Source organism: Schistocerca nitens, chromosome 7 (assembly GCF_023898315.1).
Source record: "Schistocerca nitens isolate TAMUIC-IGC-003100 chromosome 7, iqSchNite1.1, whole genome shotgun sequence".
Taxonomy (NCBI): domain Eukaryota; kingdom Metazoa; phylum Arthropoda; class Insecta; order Orthoptera; family Acrididae; genus Schistocerca; species Schistocerca nitens.
This window is the reverse complement of record NC_064620.1, coordinates 286,619,891-286,638,173: the sequence shown is the minus strand read 5'-3', so window position 1 is coordinate 286,638,173 and position 18,283 is coordinate 286,619,891. Positions and strand designations below refer to the sequence as shown.

Here is an 18,283-nt window from a genome sequence, read left to right as displayed (position 1 = left end):
ACGACTGGTTTCACAGGTAGCCCTGTCTTTGATGGGATAGGTGATGTTAGTGACTGGACTGGAGTAAGTGGTGCTAGGAGGTATATGGGACAGGTCTTGCATCTAGGTCTATTACAGGGGTATGAGTTATGCGGTAAGGGATTGGGAGCAGGGGTTGTGTAAGGATGGACGAGTATATTGGGTAGGTTCAGTGGACGGCAGAATACCACGGTAGGATGGGTGGGTAGGAAAGTGGGCAGGACATTTCTCATTTCAGGGCACGACGAGAGGTAACCGAAACCCTGGCGGAGAATGTAATTCAGTTGCTCCAGAGCCGGGTGATACTGAGTTACGAGGGGAATGCTCCTCTGTGGCCAGACTGTGGGACTTTGGGAGGTGATGGGAGACTGGAAAGATAAGGCATGGGAGATTTGTTTTTGTACAAGGATGGGTGGATAATTACAGTCAGTGAAGGCTTCAGTCAGACCCTTGGTATATTTTGAGAAGGACTGCTTGTCACTGCAGATGCGATGACCATGAGTGGCTAGGCTGTACGGAAGCGACTTCTTGGTACAGAATGGGTGGCAGCTGTCGAAGTGGAGGTATTGCTGGTGGTTAGTAGGTTTGATATGGACGGAGGTACTGATGTAGCCATCTCTGAGGTGAAAGTCAACATCTAGGAAGGTGGCTTGTTGAGTTGAGTGGGACCAGGTGAAGCAAATTGGGGAGAAGTTGTTGAGGTTCTGGAGGAATATGAATAGGGTGTGATCACCTTCAATCCAGATAGCAAAGATGTCATCAATGAATCTGAACCAGGTGAGGGATTTAGGATTCTGCATTTTTAGGAAGGATTCCTCTAGATGGTCCATGAATAGATTAGCATAGGATGGTGGCATGTGGGTGCCCACAGCCATACTGCAGATTTGTTTGTAGGTAATGGAAACCAACAACCTTCTTCCTAGCCTCCATGACCACCTATATCCTCACCCACAATTACTTCTCCTTTGAAGGCATTATCTACAAACAAATCCACGGTATGGCTAGGGGCACCCACAGGGCACCATCCTATGATAACCTATTCATGGGGCATCTAAAGGAATCCTTCCTAAAAACCCAGAATCCTAAACCCCTCACCTGGCTCAGATACATTGATGACATCTTTGCTATCTGGATTGAAGGTGAGGACACCTTATTCACATTTCTCCAGAACCTCAACAACTTCTCCCCCATTTGCTTCACCTAATCATAGTCAACCCAACAAGCCACCTTCCTAGATGTTGACCTTCACCTCAGAGATGGCTACATCAGTACCTCCGTCCATATCAAACCTACTAACCACCAGCAATACCTCCACTTCGACAGCTGCCACCATTCCATACAAAGAAGTCACTTCCGTACAGCCTAGCCACTCGTGGTCGTCGCATCTGCAGTGACGAGCAGTCCCTCTCAAAATATACTGAGGGTCTTACTGAAGCCTTCACTGAAGCCTTCACTGACCATAATAATCCTCCCATCCTTGTACAAAAACAAATCTCCCATATCTTATCCTTCCAGTCTTCCATCACCTCCCAAAGTCCCACTGTCTGGCCACAGAGGAGCATTCCCCTCGTAACTCAGTACCACCCAGGGCTGGAGCAACTGAATTACATTCTCCGCCAGGGTTTCGATTACCTCTCATCGTGCCATGAAATGAGAAATGTCCTGCCCACTATTGTCCCCACCCCTCCTACCATGGTATTCCGCCATCCACCGAACCCACCCAATATACTCGTCCATCCTTACACAACATCTGCTCCCAATCCCTTACCTCATGGCTCATACCCCTGTAATAGACCTAGATGAAAGACCTGTCCCATACATCCTCCTATCACCACCTATTCCAGTCCAGTCACTAACATCACCTATCCCATCAAAGGCAGGGCTACCTGTGAAACCAGTCATGTGATTTACAAGCTAAGCTGCAACCACTGTGCTGCATTCTATGTAGGCATGACAACCAACAAGCTGCCTGTCCGCATGAATGGCCACTGACAAACTGTAGCCAAAAAACAAGTGGACCACCCTGTTGCTGAACAAGCTACCAAACGTAATATCCCTCATCTCAATGACTGCTTCACAGCCTGTGCCATGTGGATCCTTCCCACCAACACCAGCTTTTCTGAATTGCGCAGGTGGGAACTTTCCCTGCAATACATCCTACTTTCCTGTAACCCTCCTGGCCTCAACCTTCATTAGTCACTGTCCTCACCCATCCAGCCCCCTCGCTGTTCCCATTCCAGCACTACACAGCCGTCATTTCACCGCCACACCCAGTCTTTTAATTTCTTTTTATTTCTCTCCTTTCCACTACTTACCCCCTTCCCCCTCCGCACACCCAGTCTTTTAATTTCTCTCCTTTCCACTACTTACCCCCTCCACACCTTCTCTCCTACCCTCCGTCTAAACTGCAACAATTCACTGTCCGCCACTCCCACCATACTATCCCTCCCCCTCCCCACCCCAGCCTCCTCCTTACCCCCACCCAGTCACCACTCACATCATGCACTGGTGCTGCTACTCGCAGTGTAGCTTCAGCTCTCTGAGACTGCAGATGTGTATGCAAGTTGCATTTGAGCGATTGTGTGTGTGTGTGTGTGTGTGTGTGTGTGTGTGTGTGTGTGTGTGTGTGTTTTCAGCTGACAAAGGCCTTAATGGCTGAATGCTAAAATTGTGTGAATCTTTTTGTTGTGCCTATCGCGTCTCAGCATCTCCGCTATATGGTGAGTAGCAACTTTCCTTCTCTCCACGAATTAAGATATGCCTGCTCCCTGTTATTGAGGTAGAAAAACAGGCAGCAAAACAATACAATTTTATCAGAAATAGTGAATTTGTGGAGTAATACTCAGCCACCAGACAACATATTCAAGTTGTGCAACTATGTGCTGCAGCTAGTGATGAGAAGTGTAAGCCATACATTAATAAAAAGCAGATTTATAAATTTTAAAAATTTATGTCATGACTGGTGTCTTCTACAGTTACTGTTCCAATCTACTGCAAAAAGTAATCAAGATATATTCAACAGATTGCTCTTCAGCTGATGAATCAGTGGCGCTGAGCCCTCGCCTGTGGTTGATTGGGAGGTAGTTCCAAGGTGTGGCAGGCAGCGAAAGATGTTCCCAGAGGCTGATCAGAAAGCCTCCCCAGAGCGTCTGACAAACAGGTTTCAGGTACTGTCTCTGGCTGAGCCAGATGCAGCTGCCTGCCTTGTTTCAGAGGATGATTCTCAGCCTTCAAGGTCCGGGCAATCGCAGAGGGTGGGCTTATTGGTAGTTGGGAGCTCCAATGTTAGGCGCGTAATGGGGCCCCTTAGGGATATGGCGGCTAAGGAGGGGAAGAAATCCAGTGTGCACTCCGTGTGCATTCCGGGTAGAGTCATTCCTGATGTGGAAAGGGTCCTTCCAGATGCCATGAAGAGCACAGGGTGCAGCCAGTTGCAGGTGGTGGCACATGTCGGCACTAATGACGTGTGTTGCTTTGGATCTGAGGAAATTCTCTCTGGATTCCAGCGGCTATCTGATTTGGTGAAGGCTGCCGGTCTTGCTTACGAGATGAAGGCAGAGCTCACCACCTGCAGCATCGTTGACAGAACCGACTGCGGACATTTGGTGCAGAGCCGGGTGGAGGGTCTGAATCAGAGGCTCAGACGGTTTTACGACCGTGTTGGCTGCAGATTCCTTGACTTGCGCCATAGGATGGTGGGGTTTCGGGTTCCGCTGAATAGGTCAGGAGTTCAATACACTCAGCTGGCAGTTACACGGGTAGCGGAGGCTGGGTGGTGTGGACTGGGCGGTTTTTTAAGTTAAAAGGCCTCAGGAAAGTACGGGGTGGGCTGCAATCTCAAAGGGTGCATGGCAAATACAGGACGTGCTTGGATCAAGGAACAGTCGGAATTGTAGTTGTAAATTGTTGTAGTTGTGCTGGGAAAGTCCCTGAGCTTCAAGCGCTAATACAAAGCACAGAAGCTGAAATTGTTATAGGTACAGAAAGCTGGCTAAAGCCTGCAATAAGTTCTGCAGAAATTTTTACAAAGTCTCAGACGGTGTTCAGGAAAGATAGATTAGGCAGAATTGGTGGTGGAGTGTTTGTGTCTGTCAGTAGTGGTTTATCTTGTACTGAAGTCGAAGTAGATACTCCATGCTAATTGGTATGGGTGGAGGTTATACTTAACAGCCGAACTAAGTTAATAATTGGCTCCTTCTACCGACCCCCAGACTCCAATGATATAGTTTCTGAACAGTTCAGAGAAAATTTGAGTCTTGTAAGAAATAAATACCCCACTCATACGGTTACAGTTGGTGGGGACTTCAACCTTCCCTCGATATGCTGGCAAAAATACTTGTTCAAAACCGGAGGTAGGCAGAAAACATATTCCGAGATTGTCCTAAATGCTTTCTCCGAAAATTATTTCGAGCAATTAGTCCACGAACCCACGTGAATTGCAAATGGTTGCGAAAACACACTTGACCTCTTAGCCACAAACAATCCAGAGCTAATAGAGAGCATCATGACTAATACAGGGATTAGTGATCACAAGGTCGTTGTAGCTAGGCTCAATACCGTTTCTTCCAAATCCATCAGAAGCAAACGCAAAATAATTTTATTTAAAAAAGCAGATAAAGTGTCACTAGAAGCCTTCCTAAGAGACAATCTCCATTCCTTCCGAACTGACTATGCAAATGTAGACGAGATGTGGCTCAAATTCAAAGATATAGTAGCAACAGCAATTGAGAGATTCATACCTCATAAATTGGTAAGAGATAGAACTGATCCCCCATAGTACACAAAACAGGTCCGAACGCTGTTGCAGAGGCAACGGAAAAAGCATGCAAAGCTCAGAAGAACGCGAAATCCCAAAGATTGGCTAAAATTTACAGACGCGCGAAATTTGGCACGGACTTCAATGCAAGATGCCTTTAATAGGTTCCACAATGAAACATTGTCTCGAAATTTGGTAGAAAATCCGAAGAAATTCTGGTCATATGTAAAGTACACAAGCGGCAAGACGCAGTCAATACCTTCGCTGCGCAGTGCCGATGGTACTGTTACCGACGACTGTGCCGCTAAAGTGGAGTTATTGAACACAGTTTTCCGAAATTCCTTCACCAGGGAAGACGAATGGAATATTCCAGAATTTGAAACACAAACAGCTGCTAGCATGAGTTTCTTAGAAGTAGATACCTTAGGGGTTGCGAAGCAACTCAAATCGCTTGACACGGGCAAGTCTTCAGGTCCAGATTGTATACCAATTAGGTTCCTTCCCGATTACGCTGATACAATAGCTCCCTACTTAGCAATCATATACAACCGCTCACTCACCGATAGATCTGTACCTACAGATTGGAAAATTGCGCAGGTTGCACCAGTGTTTAAGAAGGGTAGTAGGAGTAATCCATCGAACTACAGACCTATATCATTGACGTCGGTTTGCAGTAGGGTTTTGGAGCATATACTGTATTCAAACATTATGAATCACCTCGAAGGGAACGATCTATTGATACGTAATCAGCATGGTTTCAGATAACATCGTTCTTGTGCAACGCAGCTATCTCTTTATTCGCACGAAGTAATGGCCGCTATCGACAGGGGATCTCAAGTTGATTCCGTATTTCTAGATTTCCGGAAAGCTTTTGACACCATTCCTCACAAGTGACTTCTAATCAAGCTGCGGGCCTATGGGGCATCGTCTCAGTTGTGTGACTGGATTCGTGATTTCCTGTCAGGAAGGTCGCAGTTTGTAGTAATAGATGGCAAATCATCAAGTAAAACTGAAGTGATATCAGGTGTTCCCCAGGGAAGCATCCTGGGACCTCTGCTGTTCCTGATCTATATAAATGACCTGGGTGACAAACTGAGCAGTTCTCTTAGGTTGTTCACAGATGATGCTGTAATTTACCATTTAGTAAGGTCATCCGAAGACCAGTATCAGTTGCAAAGTGATTTAGAAAAGATTGCTGTATGGTGTGGCAGGTGGCAGGTGGCAGTTGACGCTGAACAACGAAAAGTGTGAGGTGATCCACATGAGTTCCAAAAGAAATCCATTGGAATTCAATTACTCAATAAATAGTAAAATTCTCAAGGCTGTCAATTCAACTAAGTACCTGGGTGTTAAAATTACGAACAACTTCAGTTGGAAAGACCACATAGATAATATTGTGGGGAAGGCGAGCCAAAGGTTGCATTTCATTGGCAGGACACTTAGAAGATGCAATAAGTCCACTAAAGAGACAGCTTACACTACACTCATTCGTCCTCTGTTAGAATATTGCTGCGCGGTGTGGGATCCTTACCAGGTGGGATTGACGGAGGACATCGAAAGGGTGCAAAAAAGGGCAGCTCGTTTTGTATTATCATGTAATAGGGGAGAGAGTGTGGCAGATATGATATGCAAGTTTGGATGGAAGTCATTAAAGCAAAGACGTTTTTCATCGCGGCGAGATATATTTACGAAATTTCAGTCACCAACTTTCTCTTGCGAATGCGAAAATATTTTGTTGAGCCCAACCTACATAGGTAGGAATGATAATCAAAATAAAATAAGAGAAATCAGAGCTCGAACAAAAAGGTTTAGATGTGCGTTTTTCCCGCACGCTGTTTGGGAGTGGAATGGTAGAGAGATAGTATGATTGTGGTTCGTTGAACCCTCTGCCAAGCACTTAAATGTGAATTGCAGAGTAATCATGTAGATGTAGATGTAGAATCAGAATTGACAGCAGAATTTAAAATTTATTGAGGAAATGAAAGTCAGTTTAAACTCACCTTATAGTTATTTCGGATAAAGGAAAACATTTGATGTCTCTCAACTGATCTGCTGTCAAATATATTTAAGAAGCCCACTGTATAGGAGCACAGCTAGTATATTTGTTACATCACATTTAGTATTAGAATGCAAATAATTTAATAACTAATCAAGATTACTGCTAATAGTTAAAGGCATTTTGTTTACAAAGTTTCAATGCAAACAACTTCAAATACATAATAAAAATGTATATTAAATAGAAAAAAAGTAAATGATAATAATCAGAAGCTTTAGTCTTTTGACCAATCAAGTCTAAATGTGTTTGATGCACAAATGATTGAAAATGTATGGAACATCTTGACAGATTTACCTTGAGCGGCAAAAGGTGAGGCTGCATCATGTGTTTTTTTCTTTCTTGTGACTCCTTTTCCATCTCTGTTTGTTTCTGGATGATTTACTCCAGAAGGATGACCTCCATCTCTAGGAATATCTGAAGCAGAAAAAAGGAAATTCTTTTATCCTAATGTTTCCCGCACAGACAAAGGAAGCCAATAGTTCAATAACAAAATAAGATTCCTGTAACCTAAGTGGTTGTTTCCCTCATGGTGACAAACTCAGCCTATAATGGAGTGAACCCTTAGTCAGCCATACACCACAGCCCACAAAGAAGCACTGATTCTGATGTAAAATATGTATAAATATATTACTTTTGAACCCAGATAGAAGTGAAACTATCCCTTTACCACAGTTCCTTGCACCTGTAACTAAACCACGTCAAATGTAGAGGAACAACAACATAAAACATAGCCCCCTTAGGTATTTCTACATTTTTGATATTTCTCACAAATATGAGGTTATTCAGAACCATCCAGTTACCTTTTCCACTTCTTAAACAAAGCCACCCCCACAGCCAAAGCCACTAATGTAAACTTGTGTCGTGGCACACTGCAGAGTGACAGCTGATTCATATCCTGTTGGTGGAACATAATTATACTACATAGGATGATGGTACATGCAGTTCAATGACTGTCCACCAGCATCCTGAACTATATTTGAAATCTCTCTAATTGTGAGTTTGTGAAGGAATATAATACAGCTGATGGTGATTTGGCTACTGGATGGATGTGTTATTCTCTGCTTGGGGCTGTTTGAGCAGAATATGCTAAGTGCTGGGACTAGGTTTCTGCCATCTCCCTTATGTTCTGTTAGAAAAAACTGTACGAATTACTTAATGTGGATGAAATATATTGTCTGTTGAACAATAAAATACCATGAGTGCCATATGATATCAACCAGTGGACTCTCTCCCTCCAACCGCAGGAGTGTGGCAACTGTGATATGAAGCAGTGCAAGTGACAGCTGGAGAGACAAGTAAGAAAGGTATATTCTCCACATTTTCTGGATGCTTTTCCCATCTACACTCTTGCTGTAGTACTCTGTCACCAGAAATGGCAAAGGTTTAGACCCATACCTATTCATGCTGAACTGAATAGGCCAAGAGTTTTGCAAAGCACTTACTATATCATATCAGTGCCACAGAACTGTCTATGGATGACCAAACAAAATCACATGAAAATGAGAATATTATGAAAAGGAAAGTTGCTACTCAGCATATAGAAGATATGCTGAGATGCACCTAGGCACAACCAAGAGACTCTAGCAATTGGCCATGAAGGCCTTTGTCAACACAAGACGACACACACACACACACACACACACACGGGTGCGCGCGAAAGTACTCACACACACAACAGCAGTTTCAGGCAACTGAAACAACACTGCAAGCAGCAGCACCAGTGCATGATGGAAGTGGCGAATGGGTGGGGGTAAGGAGGAGGCTCGGGTGGGGAGGGGAAGTGGGATAGTATGGTGGAGATGGTGAACAGTGAAGTGTGGCAGGTGGCAGGTTAGATGGAGGGCAGGGCAGATGTGTAGTGCTGGAATGGGAACAGGGAGGGGGCTGGATGGGTGAGGACAGTGACTAATGAAGGTTGAGGCCAGGAGGGTTACAGGAAAGTAGGATGTATTGCAGGGAAAGTTCCCACCTGCACAATTCAGAAAAGCTGGTGTTGGTGGGAAGGATCCATATGGCACAGGCTGTGAAGCAGTCACTGAAATGAAGGATATCATGTTTGGTTGCGTCTTCAGCGACAGGATGGTCCACTTGTTTCTTGGCCACAGTTTGTTGGTTGTCATGCTGAGATAGAATGCAACACAATGGTTGCAGCTTAGCTTGTAGACCACATGACTGGTTTCACAGGTAGCCCTGCCTTTGATAGGATAGGTGATGTTAGTGATCGGAAGGGAGTAGGTGGATGTATGGAACAGGTCTTGCATCTAAGTATTACAGGGGAATGAGCCATGAGGTAAGGGATTAAGGAATTGGGAGCAGGGATTGCTATCGTAGACCAACACCTTCAACCTATTACCCTGAACCTACCCTCCTATATAAAAGATAGCAAGCATTTCCTCCACCGACTCTCCACAGTTCCTGTCCCTTTACCACACAGTGCCCTGCCCGTCACTATCGATGCCACCTCCCTGTACACTAACTTTCCTAAAGCCCATGGTTTTATCACTATTGAACACTACCTTTTGCAATGCCCAATGGATTCCAAACCAACAACCTCCTTCCTAGTCGTCATGACCAACTATATCCTCACCCACAATTAGTTCTCCTTTGAAGGCATTACCTACAAACAAATCCATTGAACGGCTATGGGCACCTTCATGGCACCATCCCATGCCAACCCATTCATGGGCCATCTAGAGGAACCCTTCCTAAACAACCCAGAATCCTAAACCCCTCACCTGGTTCAGATTCACTGATGACATCTTTGCTACCTGGATTGAAGGTGAGGACATACTATCCACATTCCTCCAGGACCTCAACAACTTCTCCCCCATTTGCTTCACCTGGTTGTACTCATCCCATCAAGCCACTTAGATGTTGACCTCCAACTCAAAGACGGTTACATCAGTACCTCCGTCCATATCAAACCTAGCAACCACCAGAAATATCTCCATTTTAACAGCTGCCACCCATTCCATACCAAGATGTCCCTTCCATACAGCCTCACCACCCATCGTCATGGCATCTGCAGTGACGAGCAGTCCGTCTCAAAATATGCCGAGGGTCTCACTCAAGCCTTCACTGACCGTAATTATCCTCCCAAGCTTGTACAAAAACAAATCTCCGATGCCTTATCCTTCCAGTCTCCCACCAGCTCCCAAGGTCTGACTGTCCAGACACAGAGGAGCATTCCCCTCCTAACTCAGTACCACCCAGGACTGGTGCAACTCAATTACATTCTCCGCCAGGGCCACAATTACCTCTCATCAAACTCTGAAATGAGAAATGCCCTGCACTATCTTCCCACCCCTGCAACAGTGGTATTCACCAGTCCACCAAACCTACACAATATACTCGTCCGTCCTCACATAACCCCTGCTCCCAATCCCTTACCTCATGGCTCACACCCCTGTAATAGACCTCGATGCAAGACCTGTCTCATTCATCCTCCCATCACCACCTACTCCAGTCCAGTCACTAACATCACCTTTCCCATCAAAGGGAGGGCTACCTGTGAAACACGTCATGTGATTTACAAGGTAAGCTGCAACCAATGTGCTGCATTCTATGTAGGCATGACAACCAACAAGCTGCCTGTCTGCATGAACGGCCACCGACAAACTGTGGCCATAAAACAAGTGGACCACCCTGTTGCTGAACAAGCTGCCAAACATGATATCCCTCATCTCAGTGACTACTTCACAGGCTGTGCCATATGGATCCTTCCCACCAACACCAGCTTTTCTGAATTGCGCAGGTGGGAACTTTCCCTGCAATACATCCTACGTTCCTGTAACCCTCCTGGTGTCAACCTTCGTTAGTCGCTGTCCTCACCCATCCAGCCTCTTCCCTGTTCCCATTCCAGCACTACACAGCTGTCATTTCACCATCACAACCAGTCTTTTTATTTCTCTCCTTTTCCACTACTTCCCCCCCCCCCTCCCCACCTCTCCCCTGCCCTCCGTCTAACCTGACGCACTTCACTGTCCACCACCTCCACCATACTATCCCTCCTTACCCCCACCCAGTTGCCACTCCCATCATGCACTGGTGCTGCTGCTAGCAGTGTGGTTTCAGTTGCCTGAGACTGCAGTTGTGTGTGAGAGTTACATTTGTGTGCGCGCGCGCGCGCGTGCGTGCGTGCGTGCCTGTGTGTGTGTGTGTGTGTGTGTGTGTGTGTGTGTGTGTGTGTGTGTGTCCTCTATTGTTGCTGAAGGCCTTAACAGCTGAAAGCTTTAATTGTGAGAGTCTTTTTGTTGTGCCTACCTGCGACTGAGCATCTCCACTGTATGATGTGTAGCAACTTTTATTTTCATAATATTGTTAAATTCCATCCTGGATTTTCCACTACAAGAAAATGATAGCTATACAAAAAGACCATAAAAGAAAGAAACTAAACTTGCTAACCTATTCAATCACTCTACTCCATGGTGAAACATCAGACGTAACTCCATTCTCGAAAGTTTCCATTTTTATATTTGTTGTGCTAGTTATAAGGATGTAAAGTGAATTCGAACTCCACTGACAAAATTTCAAAGGTTTTTCAGGAACATTTTTTGGATTTTTTGGTGTAAGTGATGTGTGGTCTCTAGTGAGTCATTCAATAATAATGTAATTATAATATATTCAGTTTGTTACCACCCCTAATTAGCTTTGTTTCTGTGAAAATACCTTCTCAAGAGTGAACAAGTCTGTAACATCAACCATCTAAACACATAAAACAAACCAGAGCAATACAACACTCTCAGATGGATTGCATAAATTTTATCACAGTATATTCAATATGTTCTATCAGTGCACAGTACAGTATATAGCTAATGCAAAACTGTTCTCTTACAGGTATTGTTCAAAATGTAGACCACAATCACAACAATGTGCACAGTGACACACTGTAAACTGTCTTACGTGCTCACAAATCCCACGAGTTTCATGTACTACCTCCACAGTTGTAGCAATCCTAGCAACCAGGTCCTTGCAAGTATCAGTCAGTTTCATAAAAGTGACTCTTTTACCTGCCTCTAGAAGAAGTACTGGTAATCCATTGGTGTCTGGTAAATGAGCTGGCCACAGAACAGGACCACTGCAACCGGTCTAATGCTGTCCAGACTGTATATGAACATTCTGCAGAAAACAGATATCCAACAGCCGTACATTTATGGAATAATTTTATTGTGCTACCAACTTTCGTGCCACATTGAACCCATCTTCAGGCCCCTACACATGAAATGAGATAGGGCATCCAGTCATCTGTGCTTACTGAAGGCACCACTATATCAAATTGGTTTCTGTAGATACCTACACAACAGATGTGGACACTTCACACATCTAACAACAGCTCTTGCCATTGAAGAAAAATCAAGACACATTTGTAGTTTTTTTACACCTGGAAAAAACATTCAGTAATGTAAAATAGTGCAAGATGTTCGAACTTCTGAGAAAAATAAGGGTAAGCTGTAGGGAGAGACGGGCAGTATACAATATGCACAAGAAACAAGAGGGAAAAATATGACTGGAAGCTTAAGGATGAAGTATTCCAATTAAAAAGGATGTAAGGCAGGGATGTAGTCTTTTACCCCAGCTGTTCACTCTACACACTGAAGAAGCAATCATGGAAATGAAACTTTCTTTTAAGAGTGGGATTAAAATTCAAGGTGGAAGGACATAAATGATTAGATGCACTGGTGACATTTCTGTCCTCAGTGAACTTGAAGAAGAATTACAGGATCTGTTGAATGGCATGAAGAGTTTAATAAGTTCAGAATATGGACTGAGAATAAATTAAAGAAAGACAAAAGTAACAAGAAGTAGTGGAAATGAGAACAGCGAGAAACTTAACATCAAAATCAGTGATCACTAAGTAGATGAAGTTAAGGAATTCTGCTATGAAGACAGTAAAATAACACATGATGAATGGAGCAAGGAGAACATAAAAAGCAGACTAGCACTAGTAAAAGGGCATTCCTGGACAAAAGAAGTCTACTAGTATCAAACATAGGCCTTAATTTGAGGAAGATATTTCTGAGAATATACATTTGGAGCACAGCATTGTATGGTAGTGAAACATGGACTGTGGGAAAACCAGAACAGAATCAAAACAGTTGAGATGTGGTGCTACAGAAGAATGTTGAACATAAGGTAGACACATAAGCTAAGGAATGAGGAGGTTCTCTACAGAATCTGCAAGCAAAAGTATATATGGAAAAAAAACTGGAAAGAAGGGGGGACAGGATGATAGGATTGTGATAGGGGGAGACTTCAACTTGCCAGGTATAGATTGGGAGTGTTATGCCATCAAAAGTGGAGCCAGAGATAGGGATTCATGTGGCATTGTTCTGGATGTCTTGTCGGAAAATTACCTTGAGCAGATGGAGAATCAACTTGTGAGGGTAACGTCTTAGATCTCTTGGCAACAAAGAGACTTGAACTTATCGAATCAATTAACATAGAGGAAGGTATCAGTGATCATAAGGCTGTGACAACATCTATGATGACAGGTCCTACAAGGAATGTTAAGAAAGATAGGAAGATATATTTGCTCAGCAACGGTGACAGATACAAATTTCAGAAGATCTCAGCAGTTAGCATCAAGTACTTGGTGACGAGGACGAAGATGTGGAGAACAAATGGAAAAAATTCAAAGGCATTGTTCAATATGCCCTAGACAAATATGTTCAGAGTAAGGTTTTAAGGGATGGGGAAGATCCACCATGGTTTAGTCATGTTAGAAAAGCACTACATAAACAAAAAGCACTTCATCCCAGGTTCAAGAGAAGTAAAAACCTAGCTGGAACGTGGCTTAGGACTTAAAAGGCTGCACTTACGTGCCACAATAGTTGCTGGACAGATGCCCTGCCACAAGTCTTGTTAGAACTATGTACAGAAGTTAATCTGGACATTTGGGCATCAACCACCAAGATGGTTTATGGGAAAAAGTTGTGTCTGCTGTCAGACATTTTTCAGCACAGTCGGCATCTATGGAACCGGAACTGTCATACATGCTACAATATGCGAAGCTCCAGGCTACGCCCACCCCAGTATCATGTCAAAGGGCTCCAAAAGTGTTTATACGCAAATAAATTGTGACACGCTCCCATGTGCTGTTGAACAGATGCTATGTGCAATCCTTACAGCCGCCATACTTGGGACCTTCCTGAGTATTAAAAAGCAATGAACATATGGTTCAAATAGCGTACAATGACTGGCTGCTGATAGTGTCATGGGAGAGGGTTAAACCAGCATACATGTTCAACCACAGACTTACCTGCACAACAGCAAGAGAATGTGAGTCTTATACTGGCAACTTTTAGCCCACCTGTCATGGAGACCATACAACGAGCAGCAGCATCACCTTTGACATGACAAATGGGCCCAAAAGTCAAGCACAACAGACAGGTGATGTATACAAGGGCATGTCAATGCGTACAGCATAAATTTCCAGACATGGCGGGTGCTCCGCTCTACGACAGGAGAGAGTGGGTGGTTGTGTGGTGAGCACCAGCCATGGCCAGTGACAGAAAAGACTTACATGTTTTTTGGCTGACTGTATGGTTGTGTTTCCTTATTTATTCCTTGCTTTCATGTTTATGAGAGTTCTTTATTTATCCATTGTTAAATAGCAATTTTTGTATAGTCACGAAAATACACTCCTGGAAATTGAAATAAGAACACCGTGAATTCATTGTCCCAGGAAGGGGAAACTTTATTGACACATTCCTGGGGTCAGATACATCACATGATCACACTGACAGAACCACAGGCACATAGACACAGGCAACAGAGCATGCACAATGTCGGCACTAGTACAGTGTATATCCACCTTTCGCAGCAATGCAGGCTGCTATTCTCCCATGGAGACGATCGTAGAGATGCTGGATGTAGTCCTGTGGAACGGCTTGCCATGCCATTTCCACCTGGCACCTCAGTTGGACCAGCATTCGTGCTGGACGTGCAGACCGCGTGAGACGACGCTTCATCCAGTCCCAAACATGCTCAATGGGGGACAGATCCGGAGATCTTGCTGGCCAGGGTAGTTGACTTACACCTTCTAGAGCACGTTGGGTGGCACGGGATACATGCGGACGTGCATTGTCCTGTTGGAACAGCAAGTTCCCTTGCCGGTCTAGGAATGGTAGAACGATGGGTTCGATGACGGTTTGGATGTACCGTGCACTATTCAGTGTCCCCTCGACGATCACCAGTGGTGTACGGCCAGTGTAGGAGATCGCTCCCCACACCATGATGCCGGGTGTTGGCCCTGTGTGCCTCGGTCGTATGCAGTCCTGATTGTGGCGCTCACCTGCACGGCGCCAAACACGCATACGACCATCATTGGCACCAAGGCAGAAGCGACTCTCATCGCTGAAGACGACACGTCTCCATTCGTCCCTCCATTCACGCCTGTCGTGACACCACTGGAGACGGGCTGCACGATGTTGGGGCGTGAGCGGAAGACGGCCTAACGGTGTGCGGGACCGTAGCCCAGCTTCATGGAGACGGTTGCGAATGGTCCTCGCCGATACCCCAGGAGCAACAGTGTCCCTAATTTGCTGGGAAGTGGCGGTGCGGTCCCCTACGGCACTGCATAGGATCCTACGGTCTTGGCGTGCATCCGTGCATCGCTGCGGTCCGGTCCCAGGTCGACGGGCACATGCACCTTCCGCCGACCACTGGCGACAACATCGATGTACTGTGGAGACCTCACGCACCATGTGTTGAGCAATTCGGCGGTACGTCCACCCGGCCTCCCGCGTGCCCACTATACGCCCTCGCTCAAAGTCCGTCAACTGCACAGACGGTTCACGTCCACACTGTCGCGGCATGCTACCAGTGTTAAAGACTGCGATGGAGCTCCGTATGCCACGGCAAACTGGCTGACACTGACGGCAGCGGTGCACAAATGCTGTGCAGCTAGCGCCATTCGACGGCCAACACCGTGGTTCCTGGTGTGTCCGCTGTGCCGTGCGTGTGATCATTGCTTGTACAGCCCTCTCGCAGTGTCCGGAGCAAGTATGGTGGGTCTGACACACCGGTGTCAATGTGTTCTTTTTTCCATTTCCAGGAGTGTAGTTATTTCTTGGTATAATAGGGAGTTTCTGTTTCTGTATCTGTAGATTAATGATGAGCAACACCTAGAAATTGTGCACCTAGCTACAGTTGAAAACCTGACACTGTAGTCTAAAATGTTGGAGAAAGTGTGTTGGACATATACCTAATTGTGAAAATTGTCACATCATTGCTGTCGAAGTAAAATGTGTTTAAAGCAGCACGGCATAGCCTGTCATAGTGTCAATAAAATGTGGAAAAATTGACCGAATGTCTCATCCAAGAACAGTTCCACTTGACCATGGTTGATGGAGGAGTTGTGCATTTTCAGTGATAGTGATCAGTCAGCAAACAAAAAAGGCAAGTCAGCCTGATAAAACTGATGTTTCTAAAGAGCAAAAAAACACAATACATTGTTGTATGATGTGGAGAAACATAAAAGTGCCAAAGATAAATTTGTTTGTGAACTTCTCCCCTCATCAGATAAAAATATCAAATTGCCAAAATATCACTAGACAATTGCGAAAAATGGCTGAGTACAATCAGCTGGATGTATAGTCGACGAATAGAGGTATGTTGCATCACTTTACTTTTCAATGGGAACTGTTCTCAGAGATTCGGTCCGTAATGGCCACATACGTATCACTCAGCGATAATAAAATAAACCAAGTCACCAGTATGGGAACTGTCATTGTTGACAGGGAAATTCATTGTAAATGGTGTGAGGCACATCTTTAAAATGTTTTGTATGTACCAGCTAACAAAAAGAATATGTTTTGTATGTACCAGCTAACAAAAAGAATTTGTTTTGCTATGAAGCATGTACTTCAAAGAAAATCACTCCATTTTTCAAAGAAGATCTAGTTATAGATGTGCGTGACAAAGAAGCTGTAGTGGAAAGTTTGAAACAAGAGATCTATATTTACAGGTTGTTTTTTATAACAAAATCCACTTGAGGAGTGATGAAATAAACATTGCTGTGAATGATATGAAACAAGCCATGATATACGGACTGGAAAATGTAGCATCTACTTTTGGCAAAATTCGTATCTATTTTTTGCAAAATTCCCAATTATTTTCATTGTTTGTAAATGATTTGATGCACAAATTTAAAAGAATGTCACACTACATGAGCAAAGGCAAACAAATCATTAGTTCTTTGAAACTGACTGTTAAAAAAAGTGTTGACAGGGAGCTTTTTGACTGGAATGTTTTCTTTTGCAAAAACTTCAACACCTTTCAAAAACGCTTATTCTATCGAAAAGCAGCAGCATTTTCCCAACAGATAAGTGAATGCGACTCCTATATAAGGTGTTTCTGGACATTGTCTTTTCCTGCCCAATTTGAAGATTAAAAAATCTGCAGACTACTAATTGCGATCTTCGTGGGCATTCATAGCCCTAAGACACATGCTTGACAATGCTACAGATAGAACTGACAAGGAATTTTGGGTAGAAGTATAACCAAAAGTACGGTAACTCCATTTTAAAATTAGAGGAAAAATTTTGGCGCCATCGAAAAACTTTACAGATTTTGTTTTCTAATCGTTATAGTGGAGAGTGCAGGTGCTACAGGCTATAGTCGCAGATAGCTGTGAGCATAAACAGACAAGAATTTTGACTGCTACAGGGGAAGGAGCAGTGTGGTGAAACAAACCACACCCCAATTTTGCTGGGCAGCAGCCTACAGCAGAACTGACACATTGTCACAGGGACTGCCCATCTCTTCTGGTATTGTAAGGGTGGTAATTGAAATTTGTGATGGGCCAGGATTAGTCACTTCACTTATTTCAGAATAAGAAAATAAAACAATGAGCAATGTGCACACAACGCATTTGGGGACAGCTACCGTGCAATTGCTTGTTGAGGTTAGCAGAGTATTGTTAATTATGTAGTTCAGGCCTGACCTATATTGGTTTTTGATGCAACTAAGGTTCAAAACATCCGCCACCTAATTTGCCACATTAAAAATTTTCTGCATTATACTATCTTTTGAGCTTTAGCTAACAAACAAACGGACATGTTTCTTCCTTCTAAAATACTAGCTCCCATGGCTGAGTACAGGTACTATGTTGCATTACACGACATGGATCTTAAACAGACCATTCAACCATCCACAGTTGTCATGGCACCAGATCATTCAGTGCATTGATACATCATTGCATTTGTACACTTTATTTTGCAAGTAGGTTCTTGCGCACATTACCTTTCCAATTTGGGCTTTGCCAGATGATTTACAATGACAGTAACTGCTTACATTTTCAATATTGTATGTATAAATACCTCATCTGGATACAATTAGCTATGAAACAGTGTCTATTAAGTAATTTCACTCTTATGCATTTTGAGGCAGAATTTGCATCTATTTCGCCTTTATCGCAAAATGCGAATTTTTCCAGTCCCTACTGGATGAAT

General features: G+C 44.1%; 1 protein-coding gene across 2 annotated transcripts in view; it reads right to left on the bottom strand.

Moving 5' to 3' along the window:
• Window positions 1-18,283, bottom strand: part of LOC126194896 (uncharacterized) — a 183,296-nt gene that overhangs the window by 51,450 nt on the left and 113,563 nt on the right. Inside the window, exon 6 of one of the 2 annotated variants that reach the window (XM_049933249.1) lies at window positions 7,125-7,244. The exons of the other annotated variant lie outside the window; for it this stretch is intronic. Coding sequence (XP_049789206.1) covers window positions 7,125-7,244 — 120 coding nt within the window. The remainder of the gene's footprint in view (window positions 1-7,124; window positions 7,245-18,283) is intronic. 2 annotated transcript variants of the gene reach the window in all.